Source organism: Nelumbo lutea, chromosome 2, assembly GCF_056320005.1.
Source record: "Nelumbo lutea isolate HS-2025 chromosome 2, American lotus-T2T, whole genome shotgun sequence".
Taxonomy (NCBI): Eukaryota; Viridiplantae; Streptophyta; class Magnoliopsida; order Proteales; family Nelumbonaceae; genus Nelumbo; species Nelumbo lutea.
Genome location: NC_142685.1, coordinates 18,321,394 through 18,336,601, shown reverse-complemented (window position 1 = coordinate 18,336,601; position 15,208 = coordinate 18,321,394). Strand labels below are relative to the sequence as shown.

Sequence of the window (15,208 nt, the reverse complement as noted above, 5' to 3'; positions counted from 1 at the left end):
CCTTCACAAATGGCTCTGGTGCGTTTTAAATAGGGAAGGGACCCGGGGTGGAGGTACGGATCGTGCCTCTTGTAGCGCTGCCACGTGGCTAAATTGAGTTGGGCTGCGAGAATATCTTCGTTCAACTAACCCGAGATTTTGAAGGTGCACTTTCTTATTACAATACTCTCTCTCTCTCTCTCTCTCTCTAATTCTGCTTCAATGGTTTGAGATTTCCAGGCAACCTGGTCAAGACCCACTATTCGAGACTCGAGCAATCCTAGGTAGCAGATCCACGGATTAAATAAATAAATAATGAGAAGGGTGCTTGTCTTGAATCTTGATTGTTGATAGGTAAGTTAGTTATTAACTGACTTCTAAGGCAGTAAGGCACTGTATGATCTCTGAGGGCTCATAACTTGCCACGTGCTAATAATTAAATGTGAGGATGATGACCCAGCATTAATGGGTTCAACCATGGTGCAGTGCAAATTTTTATTTGCATTGGTGTAAATGGAAATAGGCTGAATTTAAAATTTTGATTCATTTTTGTTTGACTTTGTCTTATGTATTTGCGAGAAGTAAGAATTGGTGGTAGGAAGAGTGTTAATTGCTTTGGCAGTGAGGTAGGAAACAAGATGATGTGATTCCTTATGGGAGAGAATTGAGGTAGAAGGAAGATGGTGCAAAATTTGCATCAATTTTTAAGATGCAAAATTTATATTACGAATGAGTACAAATGAAACAATAAAAAAATGTATCAATAAGAATGCAAATTATAATTAAAAACAAATGGATGCAAAGCTTAACTAAATGCAATCGTGTGAGGTTCACATTTGCAATGCAAAACAAAAGAACATGAGAAAAGGTTGAGAATAAAAGATGATTTCAACGAATGGGGAGTACTATTGTTGTGAATAACGGAGACAGTTCAATTAAATCACTGCCAAGTACTGGATAAGTCAAATGGTCTTTGGGCCTAAAAATTCTGACCCTGGGCTGAACTATCATTCTCTCAAAGTAAAAATCACACATGTAGCTTTTGAGGGAGGGAATTGGGATATGCTCCTTACAAAGCGTGCCTCACAACGACTTTATAAGCACATCCTAATGAACATCTCCCATGATAATAACATATAAGTACGGGAGATTCCCGATGCATGGTGGGATGCGTCAGTGAGGTTGGTGTGAGGAGTAGGGTTGTGATAAGTTTGATTCGAATCTGATACCAATCCACTAAGAAGCAGATTCAGATATCCCTCTTGATCTTAATAAATCGAATCGGATCAAAAAAGCTGATTCGTTAACTTAACGGATCAAATTTGGATATTGATTGATCCGATTGTTGTGACCCAATCCAATCCGTTAATTAATGAATATTATATGATATATATTATTTACATATTATATATGTATATTTTATATATTATTTATATATTATATATTTTAATATAATATAATATTATATAATATTATATTACATAATATAAATATAATTATAATCGATCGAATATCCGATAATACATTCAAGTTCAAATTCGAATCAAGCTTTTAAAATTCGATGGATCGTTATCGAATTTGGATCAGTCAGATTTTTTTAACAAAGCGGATCAGATATTCCCTTACCTAATAAGATACGATCTATTTGCAGCTCTAGTGAGGAGCAGATCCGGTCATTATGGGAGGTATGGATTTTTTCGAATTCATCCTCACACTGCATTGCAGCCGTGCATTAAAAACATCTTTCTATGAATGACAACATGTAGGGAGATGTTCTCAGCATGGTTGGTGTTAGGCGCATTCCGTGAGGAGCATATCCAACCTCCATTTATCCAAGATATTTAAGTACAAATGTGCAGGCCGGGGAGGCGGGGAAGCCTTTTTCCAGACCCACTTCTGGAGTTATTTGTCTTTAATGAGAAGAAGACAAAGGAGTCACGAGAACTAAAAAGATAGGGAAGCCTAGGGTAAAAATGTAAAATATAAAACCTCCCCAAAGATTTTCCACAATCATAAAGACTTTTCCTAAGGCTGTCTTTGGTTTGAAGGAAAAAGTAGGGAAAGATAGAAAAACCTTTACAAACCTTATATAAATTTCCTTATTTTTCTCTATCTTTTTCTTCAAACCAAACATAGCCTAAGGTTTTACTTTAACAAAAATCTTCCCTCTCGTTATGAAAAAAGAAAAAAAAAAACCTCCAATTACCTTATTTTCATCATTGTTCTAGATGGAAAGTGTTGGCCTAATACATTAGTTTTTTAAACATACCCATTTTACTCTTTTGCCTATCAATTCATATGAAAATTTATTAAAAGTCTAAAATGCTCCCAAAATAAACTTTTAACTAAAAAGGTTTTATAGGATAAATTGAAAAGAGTAAAGTTATATTTATATAATATTTATTATTAAAATATATCAACATTTATAATTAAAATACATATTATATATTAAATCGTGATAGTAATATTAATATTAATGTCAATATTTATAATTAAAATATAAATATATGTATTTGTTTCGGTTAATTCGTTTTTTGGTTCAATTTGTTTAATTTTTTGTTCAAACTGAACCAAAACTGATATTTTTATAATTAAATCCAAACCAAAAACCAAATAAATGAAATCAAATTAGCTCGTTCGGTTTAATTCAGTTAGGTAACCAAATCTGAACACCCCTACTAAAAGCTATTACTCTGTTGCTTTAAACTGCCATTGGTTTTTATTTATTTTTCTTCTGAGTGATCTTTCCTTTTCCTCGTTTCTGTATGAGAAGTTAAAAGTGTAAAGTAAGGTGCAACTCGAACGGGTTGGCTGAGGGTATAACGAAAAAAACTGTGTAAAGGTGGGTTGGGAATTTGTTAAATTTTAAATGGGCCCGAACTTAATGTAGTTGAAATTCTTCAAACCAGGCTACTTGCGTCTCTAGTAAAAGCCTTGCAGAATTTCACTTTGATTCTGCTAGTTTACCTATTGGTGGACTCCATAGCTGGATCCTAGGGGTGGTGTAACATGGATGGGCTCGGGATGGGCTTTTGTCAGAATTTGAATGGCCCAGCCTGAAGGCCCGAGCCTAAAGCAATGTAAAATGCTAACTCGGGTCTAGGGGTGTCAATTGGACTGGATTTTGTCCAGTCTAATGTGAGTCCATTACAAATGAATCAGGTCCAATCCAATCCTATGAGTATTTTGGACCGGTTCAGTTCAATGTCTGGATCATTCAATCTGTTCAAATTCATTTCAAACCCAGTCCATTGATACATATATTCTTATCTTATATCAATACAGGAAATTGACTTAATCCAATGGAATCCAATATAAACTTATTATGGACGGACCAGGTTCAGTCCAATCTAATAAATATTTTGCACTGGATTAGTCCAATCCAATATGTCTTGTTGGTCTGTCTAATCCATCCAAATTGATTTGGACTGGACCCCGTCCAGTCCAAAACCAATCGATTGACACCCTTACTTGGGCCCACCTGACTTGCATCCCTACTTGGGCATTTGTTGAATTGGGCCGTCTTGATCCATGTGGACTATGATGAATGTTAGCCTATTGCTATATCTGATCCATAAAGTTGAAAAGCTATTTGGACTAGCGGTGCAATTTGGGCAGGTTGGGTTGAGTTGGATTGAGTGCCAATTCATGCCCAATCCTAAGCCTTAGACCTTGAGCTCGGAGCTGGCTCAAACTGGAGTCAAGCTTGAATTTAACAACCCTGGCCGGACCAGACTTAATTCAACAACATCTAGGTTTGGTCGGTCTGGTTGGGTTTGGAAGGATTTTATAAATATAATTAGAAAAAGATTCCATTATACTAGGGGGGCAAATGGATTGGACAATGATCCGATCTGATTCGAGATCCGATCTTATTTGGTTGAATTCAAATCATCCCTGTTCGGATCTTCGGATCGGATAATAGGGTCCAATCAGAAATAGGACCGGATTCGAATTACCCCTATCCGATCTGATATATATTATATATTTATAAATATATTATTTATATTATATTTTTATAAATTTGTTATTGATGGTGCGTGATCTAGTGCTCCCTGTTGGTAGACAACTCGAACGTCGAACTGAGTAGGTTGCTTGGTCGAGCTGCAAGAAAGTGATGATCAGAGTGTCCGGGTGAATTTATCCAGGGTGGGCACTCCGATATTTAAGTCATCGTAGAGTTTTGAGAGAGTTAAAAAGAGAGAGAGCTAGAGAGCTAGTTGTGAATGCTAAATCACGCATACCTTATCTGATCATTGTGATGCCTTTATATTGGTGCAGGTTGTCGTGGGCTTCACGTTGCACTCCCGAGATCTCAGGGGGGACTTTACTTGTTGGTCCACCTCGTTCGGGAGCGATTTTCGCATAAAGCGATAGAGCTCACCCGATTGCCTCCGAAGTGGGCGGGGCAGGAGTTAGTTCCATTGATGGGGTGACGTGTTCCCAAAGGATTCGGAGACAATAGCCCACTCATGATGGGGTCAGCCACCATGTCGTGTAGGTCCCTAGCTCAACCCTGTAATGGCCGAACTAGTCTTGTGATGGGTGACCTGGTCCTGAGATGGCTGACCTGGCCCTATGATGGCCGACCTGGTCCTAAGATGGTTGACTTGGTCCTATGATAGGCGACTGGTTCTCAGATGGCCAACCTAGTCTTGTGATGGGCGACCTAGCCTTGTGATGGCCAATCAGGTCTTGTGATGATTGATTTGGTCTTGAGATTGTCAGCTTGGTCTTGGGTCGGGGTGCCTACATGACGCTAAGGTGTTAAGCATCAGTTCAGGGCTGCCACATGGCACAATGTCACTAGAGGGCCAAATCACCCCTCAAAAATTATATTATTTATTTATTTATATAAAAAATATGTATATATCTAATAAAAATAATAAAAATATACTTGTGTTTTTTGTTTTTACTTTATTTAAATTAGTATATTTTAATTTTCTTTTAGTAATTTATTAATTTTTAAAGAAAACAAGTCGGAGCTGATCAAATCCAACTTACTGATAGGATTTGAATTCAAATCGAGTTCTATTGGATCCGATCAAATCTTTAGGTCAGATCGAATCCGACATGAACAATGTCAGATTGGATTTGAATATTTTTTTATTTGAATCTGATCCAATCCTTTTGCATCCCTACATTATACAAAATGCATAATGTCTTTATTTATACATGTTTGTGTATGAATTAGATCATAGCCTTATTATATTCAAATTATAAATAATTAATAATATACTCTAAGATGTATATGATAATATAAAAAGTGTAGTATGCATACTTATATACACATTATAAATAATATACACAATTTAGGTGTATCATACGATATTGGACGGGCTTGGGTTGGGTTAGGTCAACATGAGTTTTTTAAGTCCAAAGCTTGTTTGGAGCCGAAAAACAAAGCCCAATCCATGAAAGTATGAAATTTGTGTTGGGCGCACCCGAGTTGTAGCCCTAGTCTAGACCTAGTCCAAATGTTTCCTGAAGGGATAAGATATCCATCACATGGACGCCCAAATCTTGCGGAATGGACTGGGCGAATTTCAATAATTTCTTCCATCTTTGCAGGGAATCGAATTCCCTATTTTAGAAAAACATGTTTTTTAAGGATCAATTTTGAACCATTAACCAAACCAGATCTGAACCAAAAGGAGTAAGAGGGAGGATGTACTTGATACAGAGAAACAATATCTCCCAATGGAGGTGTTCACGCCCAAGGAAGGATCCAAAATCTGCTCCCACTGAAGATGGCGCAGTGCAGGAAGGAGCAGAATTAGCAATGTTATTCCAAAAGAACTTGACCCTTTGCAAGAATCAACAGGATGGCTTGTGAATATAGCTGCAATCAATCTTTTCATTAAAAGACTGGTATCAAGATCAAATCTTGATTACTCCTGTAGAGAGTAGGAGATCGAACTACTGGAGGTGGCGACTGCAGGAAGGAGGCGGCAAGAGAGTATTCACAGGGTGCAGAATTCTCTCTTCTTGTGATTTCAGCTCTGAAGACAAGAGTTTTTGGGTTTCATGTCTAAAGGCTGCCGCTCCCTCCTCCTTTTATAATCTTAAAGGGATCAGTTCCTAATCCCATTAGGAGTTGCTAATCCAAATCATATTTGGATTAGAAGTCCCTTTAAGTGATAAGGGATAACCCTTATCTTATCTACAGAACATATCAACCATCTCCTAATCTAATTAGGAGGCTTCCAGATTTAAATCTTATTTAGATATTGGACTCTCTAAGTGGATAGGGTCTAGGCCCAATCCTATCAGCTGATCCATCTCAGAAATCGCCCATTTTTAATTGACTGATCAAATCAGCCCAGTTTGAAATGGGCTTAAGGCCCATTTAAGTTATGTACTCACTTAGCCTTCCAAACTGCTGCCCAGTTGGGCTTCCTTGTATGGCATGGGACCCAAACATTGATCTACACATCAGCCACATGGGTTCAGTCCAGCCTTTATTACAAGGCCTGGCCGAATACATTGTTATGGACAGTGCACACCTTGAAACCCATCAAATGGGCTCTATGGGCACAACACTTACCCTAAGTGGTCCCTAGGCCAAGCTACCTTGTAACACCCATAGACTGTGGGCAGATGCAAGATTAGCCCATCAGGTATTATCCTCAATGGTCTTACACTTAACATCTTAGCCCATAATGATCATACACTGCCTGACAAGAGAGGACATCTCCCTCGGCTGCAAGGAATAGTGTTGCACTCTCTGCTTATATGGATCTTGGGAATTAAAACCTTTTGCAAATCATTTCGAAACCATAGTGTATATACTTTCATATCTCATATAAAATATATTTTGCAAAACAAATCTCAACGATTGAAATCAGCTGTCGCTGTCTTGGTTTCCATCAGTAAGAGTGCATCCTCAATCATTACCTTTGTCCGACAAAGAGGCTGATCCTGTTACTATGATCACACACTCAGATGAATTCTCAGACTCTCTCAACATGCCTAGGTTTTGACCCCCGCTAAGGATCTCATTGATTGGTATATCAAAGACAACCCAATCTGACACTTAGTGTAGTATCATAATCGAGTCTAGGGGTCGGGTGTAACTTTTCAGTTTTGCCCATCAATCTCCAAGGTCCAGGGCAATACTGGAAATTTGGTTCAGTTCGTAAATTCAATTAATCCTACACTGTATGTGCTTAGGGTCTCACCCTAGCAGCTGAGACAGGCCACCCCAACTGTCTTGGTGGCACCACAGTGTCAGCCTTGTCAGGATAGGTCTCCCTAGACCGACCCACTGGCTATGAACATTCTAAATTAACACGAGTCTCATTAAGTGTCCATTTTAAGGGTATTATTACATAGAAACATACCAAGGGAACATGAATCAAATATGCACTTTTATTCATTTACAATAAACTTATAAAGTACATCATCTTGGTTGAAGTTAAGGGCATACAAACCTGTCTAACAGTTACCGTTGAATGCCCCAAGTATGAAGCTGCTTCAATCAAACATTTTATATGATATCAAAGAATATAATGAAGAGAATAATCATCTAGTGACTAACAATTTTGCACGATAGTAGATGTTAGTTTCTTATACATTTTTTATGTTCCACAACAGCTTAAAAACCTCAACCTAAGAACCAATATAAGCTATTAATACTTTTAATTCTGACATCTACCACGACGTACATTGAACCAATAAATTCTGACACTTGGGGTATCGGTCATTCTCCCAAAATAAATCGGCATAATTGAATGACTTTTAATCATCTGATCTGGGCATTATTTTTTGAATATATTTTATTGTTACAAAAATAACACACTTTTCAATGTGCAATTAAGGGCCCATTTGGGAGGGCTGAGCTGAAGGTTCAATTAAGCTGTTCAAATGGACTTGTATGACTTTTAAACAAATCGGAAAAGTATGGTTTTGTCCAATGTAGATTTCTAATTTACACTGCAGGACTATAAACATTCAAATGGACCGATACCCACACTCTATGCACCCACGCCTGCCTGTGAATTGACATCAATTCCGAGCTGGCACCTACCATGACCGTACATTGAACCTACAAATTCTGACACTGGGGGTATCGTTCATTCTCCCAAAACAAATCAGCATAATTGGATGACTTTAATCATCTGATCTGGGCATTATTTTTGGAATATATTTTATTGTTACAAAAATAACACATTTTTCAATGTGCAATTAAGGGCCCATTTGGGAGGGCTAGTTCAGTTGCTTTGAAGCACTATGGATAAACTATTCAAAGAGGCTGAAGCATACAGTCAATGACAGTAAAAGGACAGGAGAGGGGCATTAGTTGCATTGATTAATAATGTTTTTAGGCTCAGTTTGAAAAGAGTGCAAATACAAAGATAGAGATTTATTGGGACTTGAAACGATAATAACATAAGTTTTCCAACCTTCAAAAAGAAATGAATCATCATGTTGAATAGTGGCTGAAAACCAGTAATATAATCAATTTTCAGATCAAATGATTCGACATTCAGATCAACAACATTTTTAAAACCTGGAATTCAAATGGATCAAATTACCTAGGCATGCTTTTTAATTGCTTCAAAATATCTTTAAGGTGGAGAAGCGTTCAAAATTCAAATTTAAACTCTGAAGCTTAGAATACAAAGGTCAAAATTATTCTAAACTGATCAATGGAGGGTTTGAAATTCTGAAGGTTAAGTTTGGAATGAATATACATACAAGTAAAATGCAAAATCTTGTATTTTGTATGTATTTACACTGTACACATTTATATTTATACTCCTTTCAAGTTTCAAAGTGAACTGAAAGTCGAATTTGATGCAATAAATAGGTCCCCAATTATGGATCTTGTGGCCCACCTTATACAAACCCCCTCCAACGAAAAGAAAGAATATTGAGCAAAAAAATCTTGGGAGAATGATGGTTTAGCCCAAGGTCAGAATTTTTAGGTCCAAAGTACAGTTGGAGTAGGTGCCAGCTTGGAATTAGTGCCATTCACGGATAGGCATTGGTGTATAGAGTATTGTTTGACATTTTGAATGTTTATAGCTCTGAGTAGAATTCAAAAATCTGCGTTAAGCCTTTGGAAAAATCTTTAGTGCGTGGGTACGGAGTCTGAATTGATGACACGACTAATTGGCTATGTCGTTTCCCATATGGGTTAATGGGTCAGATAATCACGTCATTATCTCTTGCTATCTGCTTGACATCCCCCTTGAAGCTGAGTAGTGGGATGTAATTGATGGAAAGCTGCTTTTGGGTCACTTTAGTCACAAACAAAGTGTACATCAAGTGGTGGGGCATTGACAAAGAGAGATGCCCAATTGATAGTGTTTCTTTTTTTGGGAAGACTTAGCGATAAGATTGGAGCCAAGTTAGATGCAAAAACCTGATTGGGAATTGGTATAGGGCCTACAGGCCCATGTTGCTGGTTGGTAGAGCATATAGCTTTTGAACTAAAGTCTGTGTCACCCACGAGCCACGAGATCCCAGACCCAGGGGTTGTTTCCCTCGCGGTCTGTTATGCAGGCCTTAATATGTTCATGTTTAATACGATTTAAATTTATGAAAAAATTATAACCGATATTGGCACTTCTAAGTTTTCATTAATGCTAGAACAGGATCAAATCTTTGTAAGAAAATTCCTCAAGTAGAAAATTAAATATAATTGTGCTCAGAGGCGGAGTCAAGATTTTTTGTTGGGGGCCAAAAGTTTTCACCAGTGATGAAATAAGTTTTTTAATACTTTTTTATATTTTAATTTTCATAATAATCATTAATCCATTTGGGCTTCTAAGAACATCATTCAAGAAGGCTAAGTTTTTGAGAAAAAAAAGAAGGAAACATTTTTGTTTGTGATAAAACATGGAAGTAACACAAAATGGAGCCTATGATTGAAGTTATGTGATTTAAAATGTTTTTGTTTTTATGTAGTTGAAAGGTGGTCGGAATTTGTTCGGCACTGAAAGAAAGGCATGTTGCATAGAATGGAAAGGGGAAAAGGGTAAGAGAAAATTAGGGCTCAGTTTGGAAGGAGTACAAATATAAATATGTAGGGTGTAAAACCTTGTATTTTGTATGTATTTATACTGTATATATTTATATTTGTATTCTTTCCAAATTGAGCTTAGGACTCCATTTGGAAGGAATAGGAGTACAGATGCAAATGTGTAGAGTGCAAAACCTTATATTTTATATGGATTTGTACTGTACATATTTGTATTTGTACTACTTCCAAACTAAGCCTAGGGGATTTGGACATTTAAGCAAGAGGAAAGCAATTCGTAGCTGGCATGTCAGGAATTTGCACATGCAAGTCCCTTCACATGAACTAGGGATAGAATAAGTAGTTTTATTGGGATCTAGCAATAGCATTGGATGTCTGGAGTTGCCCTTCATATTTTCTATCAACATGACGAGAAAATGGGTAGGTTCTATCTAGAATTAAGTGGAATTAATCTTGAACCGGCTTTAAACTAATCCTATCCAATCTATCACAGGGTAAGGTGCAGTCTCAAATTTTGGAATTGGCCCCACCTAGGCTAGTTCCAAGGTTTAGGTAGGAGTTTATCCTACCTGAACTGACCAGGTGAACCAGCCTTGGAACCAAGGTTCAAAGTATTGATACGATATGCCTCGTATCAGGTGCAACGTATCATATCTTTTGGTCTCGATACACCTATTTACAAGTGTTTCGAGACCCTGGTTTATTTCAGTAAAAAACCATTAAAAACATCTTTAAAAATCAAATTTTGAAAAAAAAACTAAAAAAAAAACCCATTAGGCGTGTCTTTTTAAGTACTGATATGCCCCTGTCGATACACAGGGGCATAGCGATACTTTGAACCATGCTTGGAACCAAATTTGCCTTAAAATAAACCCCAAAATACTTTTGAGGATGTGAAGATTTGAGTCCAAGCATTCATGCTTACAAAGGCTATAATCTCAATTGACCATTGAGTTATTAAGTAATTTGATCATTTGTTTTCGTTTTAATTTTTGAATGTGTATTAAAGTAATGTAAAAGGTAATATTTACAAAATTTAAATTATATTGATAAATTTTGAACTATATATTAATATATTATGATAATATAGATATTAGATTACTCAATTTAATCAGTAAAGATAATACAAGTTTTAAACAATATATTATATTTATTGAAAATCAAATTTTTAAAGAACATATTTCATTTTTTTGAAGGGAGAGAGTAAAGAACAAACAGGTTCCACAAGTAAACCCTAGAATTTACCTTGGAACCACAGTCTAGAACTGACCTTGGAACAAACCTTCATAGGGTATGTTCTAGGTCCAAAAAACTGGAACTATCCCCTACAGGGTAGGTTCTAGGTTCTACTATGGAACCGAATTGAACCAACCCATGCCCAAACCTAATAAAGACTACCAAAACTCTTTAACACCACTCTCTATGGCCATGAATTGCTTCTACATGTTCCATTGAATGTCCGTTTGAGAGGGCTGAAGCGTGGTGTCTTGTGGCTTTCCTAGGTGGACTCCACATGGGTGGTCCATAAGATGTATTTGGTGAAAAAATCCAGAGAGTTCAAATTGATTATTAGTCGGTCATTTTTTAGGGCTGTCCACTTCAGCATCCTTAAATAGCTTTTCTAGAATGCTTCAAAATAACTAAACCAACTTACTTGAAACTTCAGCTTAGCCCTCCCAAATGGGCCCTTAATTAAAAAGAAACGTATTAAAACACTCGGGATCTGCTGCTCACCACACTATGTATAACAACCTACAACAGTGTTTTGTACACATGGGACCCACATCCGTGTACAAAACAATGGTGTGTTCACTTGTGATAGGTTATCTAGGTTTTCACAACATAGTGCGGCAAACAACATAATTCGGGCTTTGTACAAATATGGCTAAAATAATTAGAATTAGTGTAAGTGCATCTGCAAATATTAATCATATATGATATATGGTATTTGGATTTAACTTTTATATTCACAACAAAACCAAGACAAGTATTTACTTTATATGATATTGGTGTACAGATATGTGTACAAGTATATGGTAAAGATATAAGTTAACATTGTAAATTTGACTTTAATGACTCACATAGAGGCCTAGGCAAGTATTCGTTTTATACATTATAGATATAAATGAAACCTAGCCACCACCTACTTACTAGGAGTGCTTAACAGAAACCAAAAAAACAAAAAACAAAAAATTGGACCAAAAAATCAAGTTTACCGAACTGATTGGTTTGGTTAAAAAATCGATGGTACCAATTTAGTTTCGGTTAACCTAAAAGAAAAGCTGGTAGTATATATATATATATATATATCGATGGTACCAATTTAGTTTCGGTTAACCTAAAAGAAAAGCTGGTAGTATATATATATATATAGTAACAACAATAGTTTGTGTGATTCTGTGCTTAACCTTGATTCTGGCTCTTTTCTTCGTGTGCTGGAGAAGAAGACCAAAGGAGGTATCCTCTTCTAAAACTTTAGTTGGGGAATGGTACTTACAGGTATCTTATGGGGACCTGTTTAAAGCAACTGAAGGGTTCTCTTCAGGAAATTTGATTGGTTCAGGAGGTTATGAGACTGTTTACAAAGGAATTCTCCACAGTGATACTATTGCGGTGAAGGTACTTAACGTTCAACAACGAGGAGCTTCCAAGAGTTTCATGGCTGAATGCAAAGCTATGAGAAACATCCGACATCGCAATCTCATTAAGATCATAACTGTCTGCTCAAGCATGGATTTTAATGGTAACGATTTCAAAGCTCTAGTATTTGAATTTATGCCAAATGGGAGTCTGGAGGAATGGTTGCATCCAGGAGAAGAGAAAAATGGTCAACCAAGAAAATTAAACTTTCTAATAAGATTAAATATTGCAATTGATGTCGCTTCTGCATTGCATTATCTTCATCACCAGTGTGAAGTACCGATTGTTCATTGTGATTTGAAGCCAAGCAATGTTCTTCTTGACAATGATATGACTGCTCGTGTGAGTGATTTTGGGTATGCTGCACCAGGTAACATAGATGTCCATTGTCAAGAAGATTAACTCAAACAGTTGAGCTCGTTTGCAATGAAGGGAACTATTGGGTATGCTGCACCAGGAAACATAGATGTCCATTGTTTGTATTTATCAATTTTATTTTCAGAACTTCCTAATATGTTTTGAATTGATTGCTTATGACCATAAAACTTGTAATATGCAGAGTATGGCATGGGTGCCGAGGTTTCAACTCATGGAGATGTTTATAGCTATGGCATACTGTTATTGGAGACCCACTGCTGAAATATTTAAAGAGGGCCTGAACCTTCATAACTACTGTCAAATGGCTTTGTTGTAATACTAACCATTTACCAGTGTAATACTGATAAAATCTGGTCACTGCTACTCAAAACGATCAATATGTGGTGATTACATTTCTGTCGCAGTAACCCTGGAATTAACAAAAGGGCGTTGTTGGCTGTTCCAGGCAGCTTTATCAAACTGATTGGGACAGTTGGCCATGCTTCCATAAACATTGTTGGATGTGTTTATGGAGATTTTACCATTGTAGAGAATATCTGAACTTATTAGCCTCACCTTTTGTTTATTTTTATTTTTTTCTTTTACTTTTCTCTTTCTTTGGCTAAGAAAGGTGAATAGATTGATCAATTAATAGGACGTAAACAGGTATTAACTTTCACTCAACTTTCTGTTTCTCTTTTTATTTTATGTTAAATCAAACATAGTCTAAAACTCTCTCTCAATACAACTAGCATGGTTTTTGGTAATGGAGACACAAAGCAGAAGTATCTAGTATCTACCAGTGTTAGAAAATATATTTGCTAGTTGAGAGCTCCAACACTGTTTATTTGTGGTAACAAATTGCTTAAGACAAGGTGGTCGGCCAATTGGTTGGTTTCTGACTTGCCAGGACAGGCAATATTTCATGGCAGGACCTTGCCCAACTGAGTCAAAGAATATGGACGCTGATGAATGTCAGCAATGCATTTGCTGTTTTTACAATAATCTTGCTGCTAGACAAGTCTACTAATCGATTTTCCCAACTACCTTTCTGCTGTGGAAGTTGGTGTTTGCTTTGTTACACTTGTTACCCTACAATAGTATGATTTTTGAAGTTTAGTGGTTGCCTCTCGAGTTGAGGAGAAAGGAGTATACCAAAGTTGGGATTACCAACTTGCATTTATCAAACACATTGGAAAAAATTAGAATGTTGTTTTAGAAACCTGAATCCATTGAAACTTATGAAGCTGATTTCATCTTATAGGATTGATTTGGATGAGGCAATGAGAATGTAGCTGAGTTCATCCTATAGGATTGATTTGGGTGAGGCAATGAGAATGTTTTCTAAAAGTCTCAAGCTGATTAGTGCAATATTTACTGATGTGAAAGAATATACTCTGGATTGATGGAGAGGCGACAATATAGAGGCTTTAGAAATTTGAACTCTGATAGTGTACTGTATATCCATTGTTCTGATGATGGTACTTTGTTGATTGCAGAAGGAAAGCCATTCAGAACTAGAGTAGTGCAGAAACTGAAACTTGATCCATCATTTTGGGTATATTTATAAATATTCACGTGCTAATTTCAAATAGCATTAATAATTTCAATATCCTTATTCAAACCATTTAAAAAGAATAAGTAATAAATGCATGGTGTGTGTAGGGTTGCAAATGGATCGGATCATGATCTGATCCAATCCGAAGTCCAATCCTATATTGTCAGATTTGGATATCTTTGTTTCAGATTTTTGGATTGGATAATTAGATCCAATTAAAAATTCGATTGGATTTGGATCACCCGTATAAGATCCAAAAGGATCTAATCCAATATATATGTTATGTATTTATTTATTTATATATAGTATATACATATATATGTCATTTATTTATTTATAAATGTAATTAATATTGAATTTTTTGTAAATTTTTTATATTATTTTTTTTATAAAAACATGTATATATTGATGAAAATAATTGAAAAATACTTATATATTTTTTGTTTTCATTATTTAAATAGGTATATTTTCTTTTCCTTTTAATAATTTATAATTTTTTTAAAAATTAATTCTGATCGGATCAGATTTGGATATTTGACATCTTGACCGGATTCAAATTCAAATTGGTAATCGGACCTACAGTGTTTTGGATCAGATTCAAATATACCCTGATTTGAGTTCAATCCGATTCGTTTGTATCCCTAGGTGTGTGGTGTATTTAGATTTTACATTTCATTTTCATTGTT

At 36.1% G+C, this 15,208-nt stretch overlaps 1 protein-coding gene across 1 annotated transcript; it reads left to right on the top strand.

Moving 5' to 3' along the window:
• The first annotated feature begins 9 nt into the window (after positions 1-9).
• On the top strand, positions 10-13,246 carry LOC148868948 (putative LRR receptor-like serine/threonine-protein kinase At3g47570). The gene is made up of 3 exons (XM_088969884.1): positions 10-18; positions 12,467-12,977; positions 13,167-13,246. The coding sequence occupies exons 1-3, from the start codon at positions 10-12 to the stop codon at positions 13,244-13,246; spliced, it is 600 nt and encodes a 199-aa protein (XP_088826010.1).
• The last annotated feature ends 1,962 nt before the right edge of the window (positions 13,247-15,208 follow it).

Bases quoted from the DNA above. Each gene is read 5' to 3' on its own strand.
- LOC148868948 (XM_088969884.1), top strand. The intron at 12,978-13,166 runs GTAACATAGATG...TGTAATATGCAG, and splicing joins TTTTGGGTATGCTGCACCAG to AGTATGGCATGGGTGCCGAG.